This window comes from Anabrus simplex, chromosome 2 (genome assembly GCF_040414725.1).
Source record: "Anabrus simplex isolate iqAnaSimp1 chromosome 2, ASM4041472v1, whole genome shotgun sequence".
Classification (NCBI taxonomy): Eukaryota; Metazoa; Arthropoda; class Insecta; order Orthoptera; family Tettigoniidae; genus Anabrus; species Anabrus simplex.
In genome coordinates, this window is record NC_090266.1 from 892754089 (window position 1) to 892769586 (window position 15498).

The following is a 15498-nucleotide window of genomic DNA, read 5'->3' on the forward strand; positions in this document are numbered from 1 at the left end:
CAAATCATAGAAAGTAGTTTTAAAAATGAGTACGTACATAGTTACAGAAAGAAAAAAACAAAATACAGCATAAATTCTTCCATACAATTTAATAATGATAAAATTTAACGAGGAATGATACGAATTTCACTACTGTTTCTTACAGTAAATAAATTACCTCATTGTAGCTATTTTAGTTAATGTTGATCATCAGTTGCCCTCAGCAGTTGAAAACATTCTAATGACTTATCAAAAGTACAAGCAAGTCCTTACAGTCTTGAGAGCTCACTGACAAGTTGACTAGTCCATGGTCAGTCAATTATGCACTGATGTATTTCACAGAAAACCACTTACTGGAATTTCCTAATATTGGGGGATAGTATGATAGGCACTTAAATGACTAAAACATAGGTACTGGTACTGAAAAAGTATGAAAAGTACGAGGATTGGCGCAAAAGTCATGGCAACTATTTTTTTTCTTGTAGATATGTGAACGGATCACAAACGTATATGTGTTGTGTGGAAGTTCTGCAGGCATAGTGTGTATGCAGAACAATAGGTGGCTCTGTGATAGCTGGTAGTAGCGCTGCGAAGGCTGTGAAATCAGTCAGTTGGTGAGTGTCTTGCGAGATGGAAGTAACCCGTGTTGAGCAGCGCGCTTACATCAGAATAGCCGTTCTCCGAGGGAATGTCACAGTGAGTTAGTGGAAGCCCTTGGGAATAATGCCCTACCATACCGTACAGTAGCATGGTGGGTAGGTAAGTTTCAGCAAGGACGTGTGTCAACCAGTGATGAGCAACGTTCGGGATGACCTGTCAGTGTGCGGACTGACATGGCACGTGCCGTCATGGAATAGCTCCTGGATGAAGACAGACGATGGACGCTACTGGAGTTAGAGAGGACAAGTGGCATTGAGAACTGCAATTGCGTAATGAGCTGCAGCTGTGCAAAATTGCATCGCGGTGGGTACCGCATGCACTGACGGAAGTTCAAAGGTGGGTGCGCTATGCAATATGTTCCGACCACCTTGCACGCTTGTAACAGGACGGAGATCAATTCTTGTCACGAATAATCACCATTGATGAATTTTGGGGCAGGGCATAGGAAACTAGAACTGAAATGTCAGTCCGCGGAGTGGTGATATCCTGGATCACGAAGGAGGCAGAAGGTCCGTCAGAATCCTTCCCCAGTCAAATTGATGGTGATAATCGTGTATGACGTCAGAGGTGTCATTGTTTGCCACTTTGTTCCAGATGGCAGAACAGTAACCGCACAGTACTACAGGGACTTCCTGGTGCGACAGGTATGACGTGGCATTCAGGAGAAACGTCCAGATCTAGTGAACAGTGCAATAATCCTGCACGACAATGCAAAACCATATAAAGCAAAGTGTGTAGGGCAGCTACTGTGACGTTGGGGATGGGAAGAATTGGAGCACCCACCGTACTCTCCCGACATTTTGCCCTGTGACTTTGATCTCATTCGAAAGATTAAGGAACTACTCCGTGGTAGGAAGTTTGCAACACGAGAGGACATTGCTAATGCTGTGCACCAACAGGTGACCCAGGTGACCCGATTCACACATGGTGCGGCAAATGCTGAGGCAGATGGTATTCAGCGCCTCCCACATCGTTGGCAGCATGTGGTGTCAGTAGCAGGGAACTACTTTGAGGGTCTTCAGGCCCAGGTTTGTCATGTCAACTTAATGTGTACTGTGTTGTCATTCTTTTGCACCAGGAAGGCCATATTGCCCTGTAAAATACCGTAATAAATTAGTGTGTTACGATATTTCAGTGCTATTCATTGTCCACACATGTAGTTAACACCTTGTCCGTTCGTCTGTATATGTCACATTTTCCAACCGGACTGGTATCTTCAAGAAAAAAAATAGTTGCCCAGCCTTCGTATGAATAGAATAAAAGTGAAACATACCTGCCAAATTTGTAGATAGAAAACGATATACAATATCTTTGTGAAACTTTAAAATATGTCACAAAGATCTCATGTGTGTCTCGTGTAATGAAAAGAAGGTCAAAATCATTCTGGGCTTTGACATGGCACATTGTTTGGCAGTGGAGTATTAGAAAAGAGTGATTGTGAATCCATTAGTACTGTCAGGGCTGCCCATATAAATTTTGAGTCCCCTGACAAATCAAGATGATGGGCTCCCTCTTTCTCAATTTCATCACAAAGTACATACAAAATAAAATTTGTACAATAATGGGTCCAGATGTTAGAATATCAAGTAGGGGGTTTCTTTGTTTTTCAGATATACATGTATATGCATTATTGATAACAAGTAAAATGTAAAAATTATTGCTTATTATTAAAGTCAAATAAATGAGTGTTCAGAAAATTTTTCACTGTCCATTGCAGGTTTTAAAAGTATACACATTTGACTTTCACTGTCAATGAAGAAGACAATGAATCATAGAGTTATAATAGATCGGTCAAGGAACATGTTATGAAATATCAGGCTAAATACAGAAATGCTTTTAGTGGCCATTTTTTTATTCAGCTTCCACTAGCCTGTTGACGAGTGCACCAAAGGACAGTCAACAGAGTGAGCACGGCATTTGCCATTTGGTCCTATATGAGGGAGCACAGCATTTGTTGTTTTAGGCTAGTACTGAGAACTTAAGTGCTTAGTGACATAATATGAGATCTGGCAGTGTTTTTTCAGAACTTTTTCAGTTATTCGAATAGTATTGCTGTAGTTCTGTATGGCATACCATTAACCTATAGGTTACAGCCTAGTGTTATGATTGCTGCTGATGTAGATAGTTGTTTGTGCTCTTCGTAGCTGTAAATACATTGGGTTTTTTTATTTTATTTTTTATGTTTTTGTAAATATAACTGTGACTATATTTTCGACAACTGCTTGAGAAACACTTTACTGCTAAAAACAACGGAAGGAATGTTGCACACTCCATTGAAGGTGGGACACAAGATCCATTACGCCTCGAAGGTCGCCATTTTTTAAGGCCACTCCCACAAAGGCAATGCTACAAAGTACATGTGCAAACACACTACCCGATCAGGACAGAAGAGGAAAGAAACGAGCTACGAGTGTTCTACTTATGAGGTCGCTCTCTGCATACATCCTTGCTTTGAACAGTATCATACATTTTAAAAGTTTTGAAATGAGAGTGTTTTCTCGATCCAAAATGTGTTTTCATGCATCCCAAAGTCTCTCAAAGTTGTAATAAGTTTATTAAGTTCTAATTTTTTTTTTAATTCTTACTCCCCAGAGGTTGTTTACTGGTCAATTACGTACTCGAATAGGCCGATGACCTTAGATGTTAGGCCCCTTTAAACAACAAGTATCATCATTGTACTCGGATGCAGCCGTCATTATTGCATGGCATACGCCGAGTGCACTTGTCAAAAGGCTAGTAAAATCAATCCATTAAATTCCTCCACCCCCCAACCCCATCCAGCCCCACCACCTGGGCAGTGCTGGGTACTGTTGAAAGCAAATGTGAGATAACTGAATTAGAAGAGGGGAACAGAGAGATAGAAGGGGTGGTTTTGTAGCAAACAGAGGTATTAATATATGGTGTATCAAAGCTTCATTTAGTATTGATTCTGGAATGGTGGCACAGTGATTAACTGTCTTGTCAGTAGTAGGCTTAAGGACAGGCATAGTGTGCTGGAGCTGTACTTTGATATACAATCTGTATGTTCACCATTAATCTTGAACAAAGTTTAAAAATTCTGTGGGCCAATTTCCAATATCTACACCAATGTTCGTGAAGAGTGGATGAGCAATGGTGTTGTGCTTCAGGATAGTTGGGGAGGTTCTGGTACTGAAACAGTGTAGCAGCTATATAATTGAGAAGTGTGGTTAGACTGTGCAATTCACACCAAGAACAAAAATTTAGAATAAGATCATTTAGTGGTATGAAACATGGAAGAGTGCTACAAAAATATACAAGTTACTCTTTAGGAAGTAGCTGACCTGACTGGATATATACTGGGTGAAAGGTAACTGATCAAAGGATCACAATGTTGCAACTTTCAAGTCTGTAGCTTGCAACATTCTTGAGGAAAGACTTGTTTTGGGAACTGCAGGAACTGCAATGCAGCAGCTGGCAGTAACTACTGATGAAGGTGCCGGCGGGGTATGTGTGCAAATGTTTAAACCGGTTGCTTTTTATATATATATATATATAACTGTTAGATTCTTCAGCCTGCTGAAACTCATTTTGAAATAAATTTATAAACTGTTGTTGTTTGAGTCATCAGTCCATAGATGGGTTTGATGCAGCTCTCCATGCCACCCTATCCTGTCCTAACCTTTTCATCCCTACGTAACTACTGCATCCTACATCCGCTCTAATCTGCTTGTCATATTCAAACCTTGGTCTATCCCTACTGTTCTTACCACCTACACTTCCTTCAAAAACCAACTGCACAAGTCCTGGGTGTCTTAAGATGTGTCCTATCATTCTATCTCTTCTTTTTGTCAAATTTAGCCAAATCGATCTCCTCTCACCAATTCGATTCAGTATCTCTTCATTTGTGATTCGATCTATCCATCTCACCTTCAGCATTCTTCTGTAACACCACATTTCAAAAGCTTCTATTCTCTTTCTTTCTGAGCTAGTTATCATCCATGTTTCACTTCCTTACAATGCCACGCTCCACACGAAAGTCTTCAAAAACATCTTTCTAATTCCTATATCAATGTTTGAAGTGAGCAAATTCCTTTTCTTAAGAAAGCTCTTCCTTGCTTGTGCTAGTCTGCATCTTATGTCCTCCTTACTTCTGCCATCGTTAGTTATTTTACTACCCAAGTAACAATATTCATCTACTTCCTTTAAAACTTCATTTCCTAATCTAATATTTCCTGTATCACCTGCCTTCGTTGGACTGCACTCCATTACTTTTGTTTTGGACTTATTTATTTTCATCTTGTACTCCTTACCCAAAACTTCGTCCATACCATTCAGCAGCTTCTCAAGGTCCCCTGCAGTCTCAGATAAAATAACAATATCATCGTCAAATCTCAAGGTTTTGATTTCCTCTCCTTGGATTGTGACTCCCTTTCCAAATTCCTCTTTGATTTCCTTTACTGTCTGTTCCATGTAAACATTGAAGAGGAGGGGGGACAAACTGCAGCCTTGCCTCACTCCTTTCTGGATTGCTGCTTCTTTTTCAAAGCCCTCAATTCTTATCACTGCAGACTGGTTTTTATACAGATTGTAGATAATTCTTCATTCTCGGTATCTGATCCCAATCACCTTCAGAATCATAGCTTGGTCCAATCAATATTGTTGAATGCCTTTTCTAGATCTACGAATGCCATGTACGTGGGCTTGTCCTTCTTGATTCAATCCTCTAAGATCAGCCGTAAAGTCAGGATTGCTTCTCATGTTCCTACATTTCTTCTGAAGCCAAATTGATCTTCTCTCAACTCAGGTTCACCTTGTTTTTCCATTCTTCTGCAAATAATACGTGTTAAAAGTTTGCAGGCATGAGATACTAAAATAATGGTGCGGTAGTTTTCACACCGGTCAGCACCGGCTTTCTTGGGAATAGGTATAACAACATTCTGCCGAAAATCGGATGGGACTTCTCCTGTCTCATACATCTTACACACTAAATGGAATAACCTTGCCATGCTGCTTTCTCCTAAGGCAGTCAGTAATTCAGAAGGAATGTCATCAATTCCAGGTGCCTTGTTCCTATTTAGGTCTCTCACAGCTCTGTCAAACTCTGACCTCAAAATTGGGTCTCCCATTTCATCAGCATCAACAGCCTCTTCTTGTTACAGAACCAAATTATCTACATCTTTACCTTGATACAACTGTTGGATATGTTCTTGCCATCTTTCTGCTTTGTCGTCTTTCCCTAGAAGTGGCTTTCCATCTGAGCTCTTAATATTCATACACCTAGATTTCCTTTCTCCAAAGGTTTCCTTGATTTTCCTGTATGCAGCATCTACCTTCCCCAGGACCATACAACCTTCGATATCCTTGCACTTCTCCTTCAGCCATTCTTCCTTAGCTACCTTGCACTTTCTATCCACTTGATTCTTTAATCGCCTGTATTCTTTTCTACCCTCTTCATTTCTAGCATTCTTGTATTTTCGTCATTCATCAATCAGGTCTACTATCTCCTGAGTTATCCACTGATTCTTAGTTGATCTTTTCTTCCTTCCTAACATTTCTGCAGCAGCCCTACTGACTTCATTTTTCATGACTATCCACTCTTCCTCTATTGTGTTTCCTTCAGCCTTTTCATTTAGCCCTTGTGCTATATGTTCCTTGAAACAATCCCTCACACTCTTTTCTTTCAACTTGTCTAGATCCCATCTGTTTGCATTCTTTCCTTTCTTCAATTTCTTCAACTTCAGATGGCTTTTCATGACCAACAAGTTGTGGTCAGAGTCCATGTCTGCTCCTGGGAAAGTTTTACAATCCAACACCTGCTTTCTGAATCTCTGCCTAATCATAATGAAGTCTATTCGATATCTTCCAGTGTCTTCAGGTCTCGTCCACGTATACAGCCATCATTTGTGTTGTTTGAACCAAGTATTGGCAAGGACTAAATTATGATCAGTGCAGAATTCAACCAGATTCAACCAGCCGAGTTCTTCTTTCGTTCCTTTGTCCCAATCCGAATTCTCCTACTGTATTACCTTCTCCTCCTTGGCCTACCACTGCATTCCAGTCTCCCATCACAATTAGATTCTCGTCACCTTTTACATATTGTATTAAATATTCTATCTCTTCATATATTCTTTCGATTTCCTCGTCATCCACTGAACTAGTAGGCATATAGACCTGCACTATTGTGGTGGGCATTGGTTTGGTGTCCATCTTGACAACAATTATTCTTTCACTATGCTGGTCGTAGTAGTTTACCCGCTGCCCTATTTTCTTATTCATTATTAAACCAACTCCTGCATTTCCCTTGTTTGATTTCGTGTTGATAATTCGGTAGTCACCTGACCAAAAATCCTGTTCTTCCTGCCAACGTACTTCACTTATACCAACTACATCTAACTTTAGTCTATCCATCTTCATTTTCAGATTCTCTGACCTACCACAACGATTCAAACTTCTAACATTCCACGCTCCGACTCGCAGAATGTCAGTATCCATCTTCCTGATGATCGCCCCCTCTCGTGTAGTCCCCACCCGGAGATCCAAATGGGGGACTAGTTTACCTCTGGAATATTTTACCCAGGAGGAAGCCATCATCAGTACATCATTCATACAGAGAGAGCTGCATGTCCTCGGGAGTTAGTTACGGCTGTAGTTTCCCGTTGCTTTCAGCCGTGTAGCAGTATCAGCACAGCTAAGCCATGTTGAGTATTATTACAAGGCCATATCAGTCAATCATCCAGACTGCCGCCCTTGCAACTTCCGAAAGGCTGTTACCCCCCTTTCGATGAACCATTCGTTAGTCTGATCTCTGAACAGATACCCATCCGATATGGTTGCACCTGCGGCTCAGCTATCTGCGTCATTGGGATACGCAAGCCTCCCCACCGCGGCAAGGTCACATGGTTCATAGAGGAGGATTTATAAACTATCTATCTTAAAAAGAGAACATATGGTAAGAGACTTTACAGTTTTAATATAAAAAAATGAGAACTTAACAGCAAAGCATTTGTGTACCTTTCAGAAAGGGGCACACTCGACCATACTGGTTGTGGGGAATTGTGCACATTGTTATACCAGGTGTTCAAAATGCCTGCCATTGGCAGTAATACATCTTGGAATTTTGGATGAAATTCTCTTGAACTCGCCTCAATACCTCATTGTTTTTATCGATGTCCTGAACAGCTTTCAAGACATGTTCCCTGAGTTCTTGTAGGTTTCCACCTCTCTGCAACACAACTTAGGTTTCATGTACCAAAAGAAGAAATCTAAGAGGTTTAGATCAGGTCTTCTTGCCAGCCAGCTGACAGGGCACAACTTTCCAATCCATCACTGCAGATAAGTGGCATCCAAGTGGCGACACACTGCACTGGGTATGTCCAGGGAGTGTTCCGTCATGTTGGAGCTACATGTAGCATCGGGTATGGTGAGGAACATCCTCTAGTAGTTGTGGTAGGTAGCCTTCCAGAATTATGACCAGAATTTGGGACACTTATTTGAACAACGTTAATGATAATATAATAGTGGAAAGATAAGTGCTGTGCCTCAGCTGACATAGACTTCGAACTTGATAGGGTTTATGAAATGCAGCCCATCAGTGAGTTACACATTATTGATGATAGCCTTTAGATTAATCTTATTGTTTCAAAAAAGGCTTTCACAGTCGCAGATCTAAAAATCACAGGAATAGAACCAGCTTTTGGGTGGTTAGGCCGTGTGCATTATGCAGAGTTTCGTCCAAATGGCACGTCTGGACGAAACTCTGCATAATGCACACGGCCTAACCACCCAAAAGCTGGTTCTATTCCTGTGATTTTTAATCTTATTGTGTTCTGTTGAACAGGGAAATATAATACAGTAGAGAAAATTCATGCTCTTTTCATGTTTAAATCTCAGCAACTCACGAGGGAGCTTGTACTAATTTGCTTCAATTTTAACACGTTGAGCGCCAAGCAAAAATTTGAAATTTTCTTCTGTGGATCCATAATATATTTTTAATCCCTGGCATTTCAATAGCAATATTCCACCATGTATTGAATTAATAAGTTTAAAAAATGGTAAAATTTTAAATAAAGTAAGATAGACACCAGTGTTCCATGTGGTCTGTCAGGAAACTTGTGTCTGCTGGGGCCATGATGGTCATGCAAGCAAACAAAAGTTATGCACACAGCAAATATTGTGTGATTCCCAGCTTGTGACCCCCTGTGGGACGAGGAAGTGGGCGAAGGAGGGAATAGAGTGAGATGTATGAGGTAAGCATGTGTTAAGTGACAATTCTGGATTGCACATTTATACAAGTTGCACAAAAATATTGAACTTCTCTCCCTTCCATTTGCGTGTAGACACTCAACCACTACAGTACGGCAAGTAAAGTTTTCTTTAATTGAATCATAACAGTAGTAGAAGAATAGTCTCTTAACTGTCTCCTTGGGCCATTAACATGCCTTGCAACAGATTCCTGCATTTGTATCTTGTCTAATTCCATTGCCCAATTCTTCTGTTTGTATAAATAATCTCTTTGCATTTACATGGAAGCTGCAAACTAAAGAAAATAAATGTTCTTGTATATGAATGTATAGCATATTATGAACAGTGCTCTCATTTCATGAAGAAACTTCAGATCGTTCTGCCACTGGCCAACTTCCTGGTTTCTCAACTGCAGCATGGGAAGCAAGGTCACAGGTGACAGCTGACTAAACTAGATTACAATGGAACCTAGCTGACACTTTCCCACAAATCAAATTATTTAAGAACTACAGAATAAAACTACCCCACGCATTTAAATGTTTAAACAAATTATTTACCAGTTCTTGTAATTCAGCAATAAACTGTAATGCATGTGCGGCCTTCAGTTCTTCTGTAGTATGGGGTTATTTTGGTAAACTTCAGGGTTTCCCAAATATAATAATCACAGTAAGTTATGTCTCCTGAACTAGAAGGCCATAAACCTGTACTAATTGTCCAGTCATCAAAAGCTGAATGTAAGGTGTCTATAGTGGCATGGGCTGTGGCACCATCCTGTTGAAAATATTCACAATTCTTTTCTTCCTGTGTCAGTTAATAAAAAAATTGATGGAAAATTCTTCTCACATACTCATCAAATTCATGTGCTCATAAAAAGAATACAGGCCCAATCATCTGCAGCGTGTTTACCACACAACATATTCCTATTTAAATTGGATACATTGGCACTTCCTGTACAATATACAGGCTCTCACTTCTCCACAATTACACATTTTGAGAATTTACATGTCTAGAAAGATGGAATCATGCATCAACAAGCATACACATTAGCTGTGGATACAAATTTCCAAGTTAAACACCTTCATGAAACCAATTACAAAACCTTATTCTTGCGGCAAAATTTACCTAGTGAAGTTTCTGCACAAACCATATTTTACGTATAGATGATATAGATGTTGATTCCCATAGGGAAACTGAAATAATGTCCCGAATGAGTAAATGTATAATGTCCAGTAATGGACCATTTATATTGGTATATTTTATGTAGTTGAAATTTGAGCAGTCTGATCGCTTTGTGGGCCAACCCCATAGATATGTTTGTTTCCTACACCAGATGATTAAGTGATTTTATGGGACTTACTTCTGACTGCACCCAAATATCCCAAAGTTTATCATCATCATCATCATCATGTGTCAGTTAAAACATGTCTTTCTGCTTCCTCTGTACATCACAAATTCTATTGAACCTGTTGTACGTGACTTTTTCATCAACTTCAAAATGCAAGATTTCCTAGGAATGCTAGAGTAAGGACATTTACGAGCAAATCTCTGAACATATCTTCTACAGTTAGCATTTTTATGTAACAAAACCAAATAAATTTGTTGTTCAACTGAATACTTCATTTTCCAATCAATTACTTAACCCGGCATTACTCGCTAGGTCTTTACGTGCGCCGTTACTCGCTGGTGAGCGCAGCGCTCACCTTTAGGTTTAAAGGCTGTAATATGCCCATATAATGATGCAGGTATTCTTAATATGTCAATCTGAGATAGTTATTTATTTAGGAACACGGCCGAGTGGAGTGGCTATGGAGGCAAGCTGTACATTCGGGAGACGCGCGAGTTCGATCCCCACTGTTAGGTGTCCTGAGAATGGTTTTCTGTTTACGCTTACAGGCAAATGCCTGGGCAGTTTCTATTCACAGATTACAGCCGATTCCTTCCACCTATATAGCCAACTTTATTCACCATCATTTATTTCATCTTTATTAACTCCTCATCTGAGAATGGCGTCAGGAAGGGCATCCAGCCGTAAAACAAGCTGTATGTATGTTGGGTAATCAGCCCGAAGGCTGGTTTGATCCTCTGCAGCTTCGCCAACAGCTGTCATAAACAGCCTAGGCGTCACTGAAGAGGCGTACTAGGGAAACGAGGAGTGAGGTAGTTTCCCGTTGCTTTCCTCACCGAGCCAGCAGTTGCTCTTACATATCAGTCTGCCAAGCCCACTGAAATGTATGCACCAACTGACCCTATGAGCGATATTTTCTCACCATTCATAACAGGGACTGGCTGCATAAGGAATGGTATTACTAGCATCACTCATACCTCAGTCACTTTCATATCGTCGAAGCCAAGGATGAGACTGTGACAGGTCAATGAAAGTAACAAATTTGATATAGCCCATACCAGAAGACATAGTGCACTGTAAACACTACATCTCGCCAGCAAAGGCATAAAAAAAAGCTATGTACATTGATATCAGAGATTGCTATAAACAAAAGTTCCTCTCCTTCCCCAGAACTTGCAGACACACCGAAACAGAGTTATGATTACTTTCGTAAACCTCATCTGTTTCATTACCATCAGTCTCAATGTTCAAGACCTTTCCTCCTTCGTTTCACCCAACCACGAAAGTATTTGATCACCGGATGCCACAATAACTTGTAAATATTGTCTAACAACAGCCACAGTATAAAACATTTCACATTAAACACAAGCATAAAACAAATCCTAACTTATTACAATGCGCAAAATGTAAGTAGCACAGTTCCTCGCTACTGAGCGCACCACTCACCAAACATACACTGCCGTGCCTAATAATGAATTGCGGGTGTTTATTTTCAAAGATAATGAAAATGACTGACACATCCCCTTCATAACGATCTGTTACAAAGGTACAGGGACTTTCAAAGGTGGAGGTCTTGTAACATTCCAACAAGAAGCAAAATACTACGAAGGTGAGCGCCGCGCTCACCATGCGAGTAACCGCGGGTTAACACACATGCAATGTACATAATAATACACAAGCCACAGCTGCACACACATGTTCCAGTACAATTCCCAGAAGCAACTAACTGGTGGTATGATTTGTTAATCTTCCCAATATGAAGTTTCCTCATAAAGTCAGAGCACTTTATAATAATTGAATTTTCTCTTACATGAATGTATAAAATAATAAGCATATGATATATGTATAATGTATAATTTTGGAGCCTGTTGCATGAATTATAACTGAAGGGGACTTGACGGTTACTTGATATTTTCAAATCCTGTATGCCAGCGGAGAAGTATGTACACTCAACCGTACAAAAATTGACCGTTGCAGAAGATGAAGCTTTCAAATTCCTCTTGTTTGAAGGAGGATGGACATATTGTGCAGGTGGTAAGATTCCAAGTATCATCTCTTCGGCCACCGGCTATCCACAGTTTATGAATATCCTCGGGTTTCGAGAATGTATAAAATTAAACATTTCTTAGACGACCAATTTTTTATGTGGTAGAGTATACATAATCAACACTGAGCCAGCAGACACCTGAGTCCGCCATGGCCTAGCAGAAACATTCAAAATAGACACGTCCGCTATAGAGCTAAACGTTTTAATAGATGTTATTATGTTAAAGGCTACCCTCTTTACTGATTGTACTGAAGACATTTCAATGTATTCTACATCAATGTAAATATTTTCAAATTGTAATTATGTTTCATACCTATTTCAGAACATCCAACATATAGAACTTCTTTCTTTGGACAAGGGGCTCGAACAAATGTTATTTCTGCAGCAGTTGGGTCTTGCATATGAACATATCGTACATTGTCTTCAGAGTCTTCCTGAATGCGGACAAGATTCACATTCCTATAAACAAAACAAAATTCTGTATCAAAAGCAGCATATTTTCTGAAAATATTTTAGCAACAAAGATATTGATAGAGATGAAATGAATCAAAGTGAAAAAAATTAACTTGACTAATTTCTTTAATATTAATTCTGACTCAGGTTTGAACATACCATTGTATTGAGACTGTTGGATTCTATGTGCTCTAAACCAAAGAACAGTCTTTTTCATAGTAAACTTTTAGGGGAATAAAACTAATTACTGAGGGAGAATATTAAATTATGAGCAACTACATTGCAAGATGAGGAGAAACAGATGAGGAACAGAGCAGTATTGTAAAGATATTTCTTCTTCTCTTCTATGCTGACAAAGGATCAGTTCGACAAGTTATTGCTGCTCCCCATCTATTTCTTCTCAGACCATGATATATTGGGGAAAAGGTGGCATGCAACCAGTGGTGCAACGATATACTTACTGGTATGACAGAAGACTACACATGGAGGCAGCTATTGAGTTGAGGGTTGTCTCTCTGTTTGGCTCAGGTATGGTTGTATTCAAGTTCTCGGTACACAGCTTTCCACTCTGACCTTTCTCATTGAACACAACATATCCTTCAGAAAAGTAGTATGGTTGATGAGGTGTGGTAGGTATAATACTTGACACCGCTGCGACACTGGGTGCAACCGTCACTGCAACATAACACAACTATACATATCCATGTGATACTAATGACACTTGACATTAATTTTAGCTTAAACTTCAAGTTCCTTGGTAGCTGAACAACAAATTAGCCTACCAGTAAGTTTTGAACAGTAGCTGAAGATTCACATTCAATAATTATATCCATCTTCTCTTTGCAATTTGGAGTTATTTTGTGTGTTTAAGATCCCTTCAGTACCCACTAATGCATCTGTCTTAGGAGTCTTTCTAGCATGTTACACTGTAAGAACCAGTTTTACACAGTTGTTTACTGGATGAAATCATTATTTAAGAAGTTTGAACATAATGTACTTTTTGTCTAATTTAAGATAGTTTCTCATGATATTATGTTGTAAATGCATTTTCAGATTAATATTGCAGATGTAGGGTGTCCCTGAAGAATCAATAAATCTTGGATTTTTCTTGAAAACGTAATCATTACAGGTATTTGTGCTCACTTTCGAGCCTTTTCTGTATCAAAAATTGAAACAGTAAACTAATAAATTCTATCTACACCATTAGGTCAGCTTTTAATGTTATTTTAATGCATAATATTATCTCAGAATTTCTCATTGGCTTAGAAAGTCCTTCTGAAGTAGACGTTGTTATAGTTTAACAAGTGACAAAATTTAATGGCTCGCTTTTTGTCTGAATTTTGTCAAAATAATTTCTCCTCCTCATTCAGAAAGGTGGAAACATCAAATCTTTGTCCATTTTAAAGAATTTTGAAAATGATAACTATTTTTCTGTGGATGAAAATAGTAGCTTGAATGGTACATGTTAATCTCAAGATCAAAATGTTTGTCATGGTATATGCTTGAATTAATCAGTTGCTTGTTGTATGAATGTATGAACATGATCATTAAGGCAACCAAAGTTAATATTGATTCCAAAAACTACTCTTCTTTCCTTTTAATTTCTTTCTTTCTTTGCTACAGAAAGAGGTTCTAAAGTATTTTATAATTCCTTGAGTTCCATAATACTTTATGTAAACCAATGGGAAAACTCTATTTTCATTTTTCATTATGATCAGTTAATAATTTAAAGAGGATATGCTTATGAGTGTTGTTCAATAGTTGACAGTTATAGGTGACTCGGACAGTGATGGAATTTTTTTTGAAGAGCTTGACAAGTAAACTTTCTGTACAATATTCACATTAGCATGGTCAACAGAAAATTCTGCAGAAACAAACATGCTCTGCCCATTCTACTTGTATACCTAATGCAGTCTAACCAAATGTCTCACTGTCACTGTAATAAAAGAAGATATGAGAGAGTTAAGAGTAGAGACAAATAAAAATGTTGGATATTCTAATATACCGGTCATAGAAATCAGGAATTTGACTAATTCCATTGGCTTTGAGAGTTGAAATTTCACTAGATCAATTGGAAGAATATTGCCATAAACCCCAGTTGTAAATTTACTTACTTTCAAAATGCTCGAAAAGTGTTTGTGCTTGTGTCACGCATTTGCAGGAACCACTTTTCTTTTACAGTAACTTGACAGTTGCACAGTCTAATTAATTAGGCACTCGCTTTCTATAGTCATGATTGTGAGTTCAAATCCCGCTCAGTCAGTTTGCATTTAAAAGCGCTTGAATGTAAGAGACCTGTGTAGTAGTTTCTCTGGAAGGTTATTGAACACTTTTCAGGACTTCCAGTTTTATTTCGAATCCGAACCACTGGGACGTGACTTTTCATTTCAGAAAGATTCACACTGCAGCTATCTTGGTAAACAGCCAGTGACAATGTCCCTCATCTATCATGTCCCTGTTGTTATTGTTGTTGTTGTTATGTATTTATTTATTTATTTATTTATTTATTTATTTATTTATTTATTTATTTATTTATTTATTTATTTATTTATTTATTTATTTATTTATTTATTTATTTATGAGTATATTTCTGAGTACATGAGTCATATTACTGAGTATACTAATGTACTCAAAATTAATTAATTAAATTTTTACTAGTAGTATTTATTTACGAGTGCATTAAGATGTGCCTCAAAATCAGAATCTAGCTCACCTTTTCATCAGTAAGAAAAAAATTCCTTCCTTCTACAGATTTTACCCAATCTATCCTTCTGATGTTTACAATTCTCTTATTATACTTCATAAACTTTTA

The 15498-nt window shown here is 38.6% G+C and overlaps 1 protein-coding gene across 1 annotated transcript in view; it reads right to left on the reverse strand.

The window, feature by feature from the left end:
• LOC136864538 (atrial natriuretic peptide-converting enzyme) overlaps positions 1-15498 on the reverse strand; it is a 277453-nt gene that overhangs the window by 38264 nt on the left and 223691 nt on the right. The window contains exons 8-9 of the mRNA XM_067141648.2: positions 13148-13361; positions 12547-12692 (exon numbers count right to left, since the gene is read on the reverse strand). Of these exons, the coding sequence (XP_066997749.2) occupies positions 12547-12692; positions 13148-13361 (360 nt within the window). The remainder of the gene's footprint in view (positions 1-12546; positions 12693-13147; positions 13362-15498) is intronic.